Genomic DNA, 11,070 nt, shown 5'->3' with positions numbered 1-11,070 from the left:
TGCAGGGATTGTTTGGGTACTGGGATGATAATTGCTTAATCAATGTGCTCCAGGAGTGACTATGAAGAGAAAGAAAAATGGTTCTTATAACGCATTTTTATTTTTATTTATGTGTCTATGTGTATTTTTATGAATATGTGCCATGTGTGTGAAGGTACCTGCAGAGACAAGAGAGCATGGATTCTGTGGAGCATAGGCAGTTGTGTGCTGGCAGCTGAACTTGCAGCCTTTGGAAGAGCAGCATGCAATCTTAACTGCTGAGCCATCTCTCCAGTTGTTATTTTTTTTATTTTTTTATTTTTTTTGCTTGTTGTCTTTTTTGAGATGGGGTTTCTCTGTGTGGTTCTGTAGATCTCACTGCAGACCAAGCTAGCCATGAACTCACAGATTTCTGCCTGCATTTGTCTCCCAAGTGATGGGATTAAAGTTGCACACCACCACCTCCGGCCAGTGCTGATTTTTAAATGTATTTCCATTTTTGCATTTATTCTTTTGGTGGAGGACTCTGCAGTGCTTGTATGGGAGTGAGAGGACAGTGTGCAGGTGTTCTCTTTCTCTTGGAGCTGGGACTGGAAGTGCCTTAACCACTGACCCAGCAGTCTCACCAGCCAAGAAGAGTTTCTAAGGTTACAGTATGAAATAATGCTAAGTTTTCAGGTTAGGAAAAGCACCAACAGCATTTAGAAGAGGATGGACTTTCTTTGTTAATTCAGATTTTAGTCTTTGGCTTGTATACTTTCTTTGTCCTGAAAAATATAAGAAGTAGCTATGGTGTTCCTAAAGTGAGGATGAACTTGATGTTTTAAGCTGGGATATATAGACAGCTTGCTTGCTTCAGCAAGAATTTCTGAGCAAGAAGTTCCTGAAGTTCCCAGGGACAGTACACTGAAGAATTGTATTACAGAGTGGTAGCCTGCCTGCGGTCTCTTGCCCGTCCTTTGTTGGTCGTGGAAGAGCTAGGAATTCATCAGTCTTGTAGTCACTAGGATCTTGATGCTCCTCTACCTCAGCTTCTGGGAGCTGGTTCACCCTGACTGTTGGCTGTTGTCCAAATATCCAGAGAGGTTTCAGGAGAGACACTCCCATGTTGGTGGTAACCAACAGCTGTCTATTTGGACTTTTAAGACCCACGAGGGAAATCATCCCTCAGCCTAGAAACCTAGACAACATCCTGGGACTAGTGAGGTTATGTATCTTAGAAGAGAATTTACAATTGCCATGATGATAGACTGGAATAATTCAAACCACATTACTAATCTTATCCTTATATAAGTGTGACTACCACCCCTAATCAGAGAACCCTCTGTTTTCAGCAAACGGAGACCATCAGAGAAGCCACAACTGGACAGGATGCAGAGAACAATGGCTCATGGGGAGGACAGCCCCACTGCAAACATCTACATCACAGTCCATTCATCTATGACTCAGGAAACGCAGGGGAAGAGGTGAGCTGAAAGATTTTAAGAGCCTCAATACCAGGATGTCTGCTGTGAAACAGTCACTCACAGAACTGGCTGCATAAATGAGATGAGAACACTGGCCATATCACCAGACAAGATAATGGAGAGATGGTAAACTGTCCATGGAAGGAGAGACACTATGTACTGGGAATTTAGGCCAGGGCTTTATTTTGTTCCTAGGCAGAGAACATTGGGCAGCTAGTGACTACAGAGAGAGGGGGAATTGACACACTGAGGCTCCCAATGCCACCAGGGTGAATAAAGAGATGTTGCAGAGCTGCGAAAATTAGAGCTACAAAGATGATCCATTTAATTTGTATATTTTGTTTTTTGTTTTTGTTTTTTTTACTTGTATTGTCTTGTTGGTTTGATGATTTGACATATCCTTTTGGGTGGCACTGCAGGGGTAAGGGAAGGATATGGAGAGACTGACAGATGAGCTTAATTAGGTAACAAGTTGTCAAATTCACAAATATTCAATAAAGAAATTATGTTAAATAAAATACGTAAAAGAAAGAAAGAAAAACGTTTGCATGGATTCTATCAGTCCATTTCTTTTATTTAGTTGGCTTTAGTTGGCTTTCTGCTTCTGTAATAAAACACAGGAACTAAAGCAAACCGGGGAGGAAAGGGTTTATTTCCTCTCAGAGGTTACAGTCTATCATTGAGAGAAGTCAGGTTAGGAACTGGAGGCAGGAACTGAGGCAGCGGCTGTGTAGAGATGTTGCTTACTGGCTTTTTCCTCTTGGCTTCTTCAGCCTGCTTTCTAATACACTCCAGGAAGACCTGTTCTGGGGTGGCTCCACCCACAGTGGGAGGGACCCTTCCATGTCAATCATTAATCCAGAAAATGCTCCTCAGAATGCTTACAGGATGGAGCCATTTTCCATTCCAGGTGTGTCTAGCTTATGTCTACTTGACAAAATACTTGTCACCACAACAGACACTTTGTCTGCTGGAAAAAGAAAAGAAAAACCAAAACAATATAAAAAGAAACAGACAAAAATGATTCTTTCAGATACTATGATTGATATGAAATCCCAGGTATGGCCAGAACCAGCTCTGTCTGGATAAACACCATCTCCCTAGAGATTTTCAATGTCCCTCTTGCCCATGTGGGGTACAACATGGTCAGGGTGAGGATGAAAAAACTATGATGGAGGACAGGAGAAGTCATGTGTCAATGTAAACACCCCTTGACAAATTCCGATGACACAAAAGGCTAACTGATGCTCACTCAGTGATGTCCCCCACAGAAGGAGACCTTATCATTTTCTTTAAATGGCATTTCCTTGATAAATGTCATACATACCATACTAATGCAGAAGACACATGAAGAAAGACTATTTATTTCAAATACAAGATTTTAGGGGAGAAAGATGTATCAACATGTGGGTGGAAGACAAAAATGTATCTACAAGTGGATCCTGGTCAAGGCTGGCACAGTGGGGTACCTGCACAATCTTTAGATTGAGGTGGAGCGTGTCCCAGGAGGAGCAATGCTAAGTCCTGGCAGATTCTTCCCTCACCAAATCTGTTCTCTCCTCTTCCTGAACCATCTCTGCATTGAGAGGGAAGAGGGATTTGTTCAGTAGGCTAATCAGGATATAATCAGAAAAGACATCCTTTGACATTAGCTGCTCTCTATAATTTAGATTGCACAGAAGAACCTGCTGTCTCCCTATGCTAGTGCTGTGTGAGGCTGAGGGGCTGGGACAGAGTCCACTGCTTGCCTAGAATGTGGGAGACCCTGGTTTCCACCCCAGAGCTGCAGAACAATCCCTGGACAAATGTCCAAACGTTGCATGCCCTTCCCCCTCCCTACAGTAATTCACCCTGTGGGAAGTCAACAGAATTTTCAGGCAGATGCACCAGCGTGCTTCAGATAATTACAAAGCTGGGTGTCCTTATCTGAGTGGACTCACCAGATGCTCAAAACAGCAGAGGGACCAGGCATTTGGACTCTATGCTTTCCCATTTTCTTCAGTCTCTCTTTAACCAAGTTTACATCAGAATTATCAGTACTGGGTTCTGCCTGTCCACTATCCACACACCCAAATTACTCCGATAAGGATAGAATCTATGCGTACTTTTCATTATTTCAAACATTTAGGATCATGGAACTCCTAGATACACTAATTTCAATCCTTTATTGGTCATAACCCCAGGACTACTCCACAGAGAAAACCTACCCAAAGGATACCCAAAGGATACCAGCATTAAAGGACTTGAATGTACTCATACATATATGTTGATTTAAATACTGAATGTAAAAAGGACATAAAGAAGTAGGAACATGACTTGCACCTAGTGTAGTGAAAGAAAAGTCTATAATAGATTCGTGGGAGAGCCTAACCACTGTACTTGGCATAGACTGCACAGTGGGTACTGTAATTGGTATGGCTGTACACAACCCACCTGGAGTGGCGTAGGGTGTGCAATAGGAACTGCCATAGGTGGTGTGCTAGATACCTTAACTGGCATATGCTGTACATTGGACATAGAAACCTGGCATAGACTATGCATGAGGAACAGGAACAGGCATTGGCTCTATCTGGGCCTCAGTGATTGACACAGGCTGTACCTGGGGCACAGTAAGAGGCACAGGCATATGTAGTCAGCTGATCAGAAACACAGAGACCTTTTCATGCATATTTACCTGGTCTCCCCACAGTCTCTGCCATGTTTTATGAAGGTGCCCTCTCACAGACACACTTGAACTGGTCCCTTGCACAGAAATGAAAGCTACAGAAAAGCAGAGCCTCATCTAATTGATAGGAAGGCCAGTCAGAACCTGAGCCAGGTATGTGGTCACCTAGAGGATGCCTCAAAAGGGTCTGGCCCTGCAGCTGGATACACATTTTGTGTAGCAGTTTCCTCCAAGATAAGACATTCCATTTGGAGGAAAGCTCCTGAAGACACACGACATTCCAAATGGAAGTGAAACATTTCATAATAAGGGAGAGATGGTTAAGACACAGAAAGTAAAAGGCTCAAAAGCTCCAACCAGCCTTACTAGATGTTTGTTCCCCCTTTCTCCTGTCTCCCCAGGAAGAGTGTCAACAGTACAACTCAGTTTTTGGATCATCAGCACCAGTGAGAAGATTGAAGCCACTAGATGTGGCAGCCAGGTACTGGAGCAGGTCAGCAGATAACATTCTGTACCTGGAAGATTGGTGGCAAGGGCCCGAATGGAACTCAAGAAAGACATCTCTTCCTGGAACATCCAATGTGGAGCCTCAGACCCTTCCTCCTGATGCCTCCAGGGCCCCAGTGAACCCATCTCTCTCTCTCTCTCCCTGCTCCCCCACCTTCTCTCTGTTTCTCCATGTGTGATCCCCCCATGAGCCCTTTGTGATTATCCTTAGATAAAGCTGATTGCAAAATATCATCCAGAAGTCAATTAGGAGCAGAGGCCGTGGTGGTAGTGGCAGCTGCAGCAGTGTGTATGTGTGGAGGACTGGGGGTGTGGTCAGGAAGGAGGAGGGGGCCTCACTGGTGTAGGAACTCTTCTTCCTACAGAGAAACAGAGGAAGCCAGAAGCAGCCAGGGACTCAGGCTCCCTGGCGACAATCTGAGGCCCCTGGAAATCACTGCTTTCACTCCACCCTTACAAGACAGGGACAATTTTCAGACTATTCTAAAGCCCCATGGGACTGTAGAATAAGATCTGAGCTCAATGAGGTCTACATAGCCTGGGGCCAGGGACTGTGCTCAGATTCATTCCTCCTTCTGGAGTCCCTTCCTGCTCTTCCTGACCAAAGACAAACAGGGGTTCCAAGGTTGCTTGGCTTGTCAGCATGCACATCACCATGTACATCATATTTCATGGAGAGCTCAGGGTGGATTTTCTTTGCAGTAGGTGATGGTTAGTACAGAGACCCACAGTTGGTCCATGTGCAGCAGAACACAAGAGAAGGTGGAGCACTCAGGTCTAATGGGACATCTCTGTCAATCCCCTTGCTCTCAGTCATAGGGACCATGAGGATGACTGGTGGAAGATTCTTAAAGCCAGGGGAACTGTTTATCTGTACTGAAATATTATTTCCTAGACCTGAAAAGGAAGACCTCAGGTTCAGTGTCTTAGATGTGCCCTATTGAAATTCTACTACAGCAAGGGCTTGAAATCATCATTCTGGGAGACATCATACAGACTCAAAAGCAAACTGGCATGTACTGGCAGGAGGCAAGGACCCTGGAGCACTCACATTCCCAGAGACTGAAAATAGACTATGGATTGCAATGGCAGGAGAGCACGGTATTGGGACAACACCCTGCAGTAAATTTGAGGCTGTACACCTAGTTCACACCTCTCCATCTCACTAAGATGGACTTTGTTTATTTGGACTTGCAGCTTCACATATGCAAAGAAGCAGTACAACTTTTCTATGCACTGACTGACTTTTTCAGAACATTGCTAGGGACTCAATCTTGTTTACAAATTAGAGCTGCTATGAAGCAAAGGTCTCTGAAATCTTGAGTACGGAGGGTTCTCCAAGGCAGGAGACAAAATGGAGGGCGAAGGCATATTATTCAAGATCTCTGAGCAGGTGAGGGTGAGACCATATGCTTCCTGACCTGGAATGGAAGAAATGAGGCAGAAACCCCCTTGTGGCCTGGATGGATGGATTCTCCTCTCCCCCTCAGCATCAGGACTCTGGCCAGTGTGGCTCTTAGTGTCCTGGATGTCCACAGAGAGGGTGCAAACCACACATCATGTACCCCTTCCTCCCACTGTCAAAGTTTCCAGCTGGGTCTATGGTGGGACTTACTGGAGTGTGGGTGTGAACAGCCATGACTAGAAACACAATGTCCTTTGCTGGGGACTTGCCCCACCTGACATTATAAATAATTGTTCCACAGAGGTGGAGTGAGTTGACAAGGCCATGATGAGGGGGCAGAACAAAGTGGGGTCAGCATGAAGCAGAATAACACCTGGAAATCTTCCTCACTCAGCAAGGCACAGTGACCACAGCTTGCCAGTGTCTCCTCCCACCATCAATTCTATTTCTGGAATAGACTACTATGGTTCAAATACTTATACCCATATTTTAGTACCCTGAAAACAATGGAACCAACATACATTGAATACACATCTTTATTGCTGAGATAATTGCAGGGAAGGAAAGGATGTCATGGCCAGCATGGGTGGCCGAGACACTGGGGGCAGGGGCAGGTTCCAGGTCATCTGGTTCACAATAGAGGTGGCACTCATGTGCTGCTCCAAAATCTTCAGGGATCGTTGTTCTGAGGACCAGGTTGTGCATCAATCAGCACTACCATTCTATTGCTTCTCCTGAAAATGGTTCTCCTGGTCCTAAACCAATCCTTCAAGCAGAAGAAAGGGTTGCTTTAGTACACTGAACTGTACCACCACTGAAGAACACATCCTGTAACCATGTATACTGGCTCAATTTTACTAACATTTTAGAACATATATGGAACCCATCCCTGGGCCAATGTGTGCTAGTTATGTGCTCCAGGCCTGATCCATTCCCCGAGCAAAATAACATAATTCTGATTGCCCAGAAACTGTTTATTGATCTAACCCTAAGAAAGATTGAAGATGTATTTCAAGTGTGTACTGATTGTTCAGAATGCTGAAAGCAACAGATTTCATTCTCATTGAAACAGTCAAAAGACCCCCATTAAGCCCCTGAGGACATGTACCACCACACCCAGGTATTTAGCTATGGGACAGACCCAGATATTGCCTCTTCTCTCCATCAATTGATATTTTTAATGCTTTCTTTCAGTAAATGATCCAGATGTAGTTCGTTGGTGGTTCCTGGTCATAGCTACATGTTGAAAAGTATCAAAAAGAGTTCTCTTGGAACCCAGGAGAACTATCTCAAGGCCCAAAGCTGTCTGTGAAAGGATCCATGGTGATAGCCTTTTATGAGTATACAGAATGCACATTTTATGAGACAAAGGACACTTCTTCCTCCTATATGCTTCCTCCCTAGCCTCCAAGCATACTATCTATAGTCCTTTTACCTTGTGGGCATGTGGTCTGGAAAAGTCAGGGCTGATTGTAATGGTGAGCACAGTTCACATAGGTAACCAACAAAAGACAGGTAAAAGGTCTATGGGACGTTTGAGCTTCCTGGTCCCAGTATTGATTGAGAACTAAGCCAGGCATGTGACATTTACAGACTAGAACAAAAGAAGTCTGAGAAAAGGTTTTCTGAGACACGCAGAGTGAAGGAGTTGAAGGTGGGCAATAACATGGTCTCTTCACTTAAGTGAGGCTTGCGAGTTGCACAGCCTTCAGAAGGTCATGGAGAACACACTATGTTCACTGAGGGTTAGACAAAGCACCTTGGCATCTTAGGTTTCAGGTGTCCAGGTTTGCATTTCCTGCCTGAGAAAATGGAGGTCTTTCGTCATCTTGAGCCTAGCCTGGGTGTGGACTTGTCTGGCGTCCTTGGGATACAACTTCAGGGTCCCACTCTTCTGCTATAATTATCCTCTAGACAACGTCACAAGACGTGGAGTCCTTCCAAAACACTATTTTTTTAAGAATACTGACCTGCACATCTGCTTCCGGCACACCCATAGATATTGCAAGTTCCTTCCTAAAGTGAAAAGATTCCAACATTTGAGCCTTGTGGTGGAAATAAACTGTATAAGAACATGTCCTGTTTGCTTTTAAATGGTTGTGTCCACATTTATCTGTGTGCATTCGTACACATACACACACACACATACACACACACACACACACACACACACACAGAAACACACACATACACTTTTCCTCACATCTACTTTGCAACTTACTTTACTAACAGGTTTCTTTCAGGGACCAAAATTAAGGGTATTCCCCCAAACACAGGTATGTCTTCCATGTACTTAACATGTAAAGCTTCATTAAGTGAACCTCCACAAAGAAAAGTGTTAGCCAGATTTCAATCTGAGGTGGAATCCCTCCCGCATTTTCACAGCTATACCTCAGGCTTCTAACTGATATGTACAGGGACTTATTTAGAACAAGCATTGTCTAAATATCCCACTAACTTGCCACTTAAACAGGCAACAGAACACAGTCTTTTCAGTTGGACTAGGGCACATCCCCTTACTCTAGAAGCCAATTTCTGCTGGATGGTCCAGACATGGTGGCTTTGTTTCTTGAGGAAATCAGGGGTTCAGGGAGCACCAAAGGACAGCCTGGGTGCACTGCCTGAAAACCAGGCGCGTAGCAGGGCATTCTGCTTACCTTACTTGAAAGCTGGGGAAGCGAGTCTCTTCGAAAAGACGCTCCAGGTCCTGCAGCTGAGACTGGGTGAATCTGGTGTGGCTCTGGAATTCCCCAGCCTGGAGAATCTTGGAGCCCTCAGGCATTGCCGCCTCTTGCTGAGGCTGCTGTTGAACACTGCTGCCATGGCCACCTTCTGCCTGGATCCCCTTGTCCATGGGGCCAGAACTACCATTGCCAGCATGTGCTCCTTCCATTTCTTCTTCTTTGTTTTCTCCCTCGACCATTCCTGTGGATTCTTGAGCAAGATCGGACTGAGCAAGCTCTTCTTGAGCAGGCTTGCTTGGGGGAATTTCGCTCAGAGCAAGTACGCCCTGATCAAGCTCAACCTGAGCAAGCTCGCTCTGTACAAGCCATCTCATACCTCCTTCCTCTCCAGCCTCCAGGACTACTGCATTCTCATCTGCGAGAGAAAAACACAAAGATAAAGATTTGGGCATCGTGGCCCGTGGATCATTGGAAAGCCTAGAGAAAGGCTACTGGCAGATTTGGGGTAATCGAAGTTCCTGGCCATTGGCCTTTCCACCAAATTTGCTTCCCGGATTTCGCCCAAGTCCAGTGAGAACAATTTTACTGACCACACTGTTGTTCCTGGTCCTCATTAGCTCCTAGACACAGCATCCTCCTGAATCTGTGGCAGCAGCCCTTGCGAGTCTCCATGCCAGGAATCTTTCAATTAGTCCCTAGTTCCGAAGATCCACAAGCCACGTCCTCACTGTCTGGAACCAGAGATACAGCTCTGGCTCTTGACCTGGAAGGCTTGTCTTCTGGACACTCAACGTAATTACAATGTGTCCAATCACACCTGCTGGACTGCACAGACTCAGTGGCTGTGGGCTTGTCCTCTGAGGTGTTTAGCCAGAAGCACTTTAGGGCTGCAAAGGGCATGGAGTTCTTTAAAAAAAAAAGGCAGTGAGTGTGTTTGGGGTGGGGGTGAGGAACCTGTGGCTCTGGGTTGCTCCTTAGCTGACACCTCTAGTTTTGGGTAAGGATGGACTGTTTAATTTTAGTCACAGTGAATAACACAAAGACTATCTCAAACTCAGCAGGCCCTTGAGACCAACTAAGACATTTTATTAAATTATGCAAATGTCCATCAAACAAAATGCTCCAATCTTGGATGTACTGTCTTGAAGAGCTCTGTGTGATGGCAAATATCTGGGTAGGCCAGGGCAGAGATCCTCCTGAGAGACTGTGCTCCCAAAAGGGCTGAATTCCACTGGCATTCACAAGCTCATTCTCATGGAGACATTACTCTACCTAGCTGTGCTTGAACAAGGGTCTAGGGTGATTCAGATACCTGAGGCCATCAAAGATCAACCCTGGTTACTGGCTCCAAACCTGTCTCACAGCTGTGAAGGTGAAAGACAGGAGGAGTAAGCAATTCTGGATGAAGGTCTACAAAGAATAATTGCAGAAAAGGACAGAACTGAGGAAAAGTTAGAGAGACTCCCCAGAGTAGGTGACATTCCCAAAATTTAAAAGAGCCACTGAGCTCTGTCATTTCGTGGTTTTTGTTTTTAATAGGATCATGGTAGAGTCTGGACAATGGCTGAGGTAATTGTTAGAAGATGAGTTAGTTCTGTGTTAGCATAGGCTGAGACTCTGGAGGCCCACGGTCCACATGGTCTAGCCCACACCAAGGAGATGATCATGCTCTGTTCACCTATTTCCCACCTAGTCAGGGGTGGCTCAACCACCCCAACACCACCACAGGCCCCTTTGTCCATCCCTGACTAGGGCTTTGTGAGTTGTGGGCCTTGACTTTCTTGTCTCCATTAGACACTGGGTGCTCTTGCGTCCTGTGATATTTCAGCTGTCCCAGGTGCTTTTATTTATCCTCAGCTCTCTTTCTTTTCAGAATCACCAAGAAGCAGCTGCAACTGTCCTTCCGCTTCTCCTTATCTCCTAGGTTGCTGTGAAAGGCTTCCCTGAAACACTGAAATGGGAGGCGTTCTTAGACACAGACTTTACTCCCTCTCACAATTAGCTGCTGGAGAAGCCAGGCTATATAAGGAGACAATAGTGCCAGGTGTGCTTTCCTGAAGGACTTGGTGGCCTGGTTGGACTGCCCACACTAGCTGGGAGCCCCGTCTTTATCAGTGTGAGACAGCTTGACTGTCCTACTGATCGCAGAAACTCTTTGTGTCTCATGTTCAGTGTTCCTGGCTTGGCTGTTTCAAACCAACCCTCCTTTTAGCCCTAGCATCCCTGTAACATATGCGAGCAACTTAGAAATTTGAACGTGAGTGCTTTTTCCTTACTAAGGACAGAGACCTAGCTCCTGCATCCATACCAACCCCAGATTCTGAGATAAATTTCCCAAGATGCTGTTCACAGGGATGGTTTGAA

General features: G+C 45.3%; 1 protein-coding gene across 1 annotated transcript; it reads right to left on the bottom strand.

Annotated features, from left to right (window-relative positions):
• Window positions 1-6,540: 6,540 nt before the first annotated feature.
• Window positions 6,541-9,484, bottom strand: LOC121826200 (rhox homeobox family member 2-like). The gene is made up of 4 exons (XM_042270012.2): window positions 9,297-9,484; window positions 8,680-9,121; window positions 7,993-8,038; window positions 6,541-6,788 (listed from the first exon to the last, which is right to left on the bottom strand). Exons 1-4 carry the CDS (start codon window positions 9,376-9,378, stop codon window positions 6,693-6,695), a joined length of 666 nt encoding a protein of 221 aa, XP_042125946.1. The 5' UTR covers window positions 9,379-9,484; the 3' UTR covers window positions 6,541-6,692.
• Window positions 9,485-11,070: the final 1,586 nt, after the last annotated feature.

The sequence above is a fragment of the Peromyscus maniculatus genome, chromosome X, assembly GCF_049852395.1.
Source record: "Peromyscus maniculatus bairdii isolate BWxNUB_F1_BW_parent chromosome X, HU_Pman_BW_mat_3.1, whole genome shotgun sequence".
NCBI lineage: Eukaryota > Metazoa > Chordata > Mammalia > Rodentia > Cricetidae > Peromyscus > Peromyscus maniculatus.
Note: the sequence above shows the minus strand (reverse complement) of the source record. Positions and strands in the feature narration are given on the sequence as shown.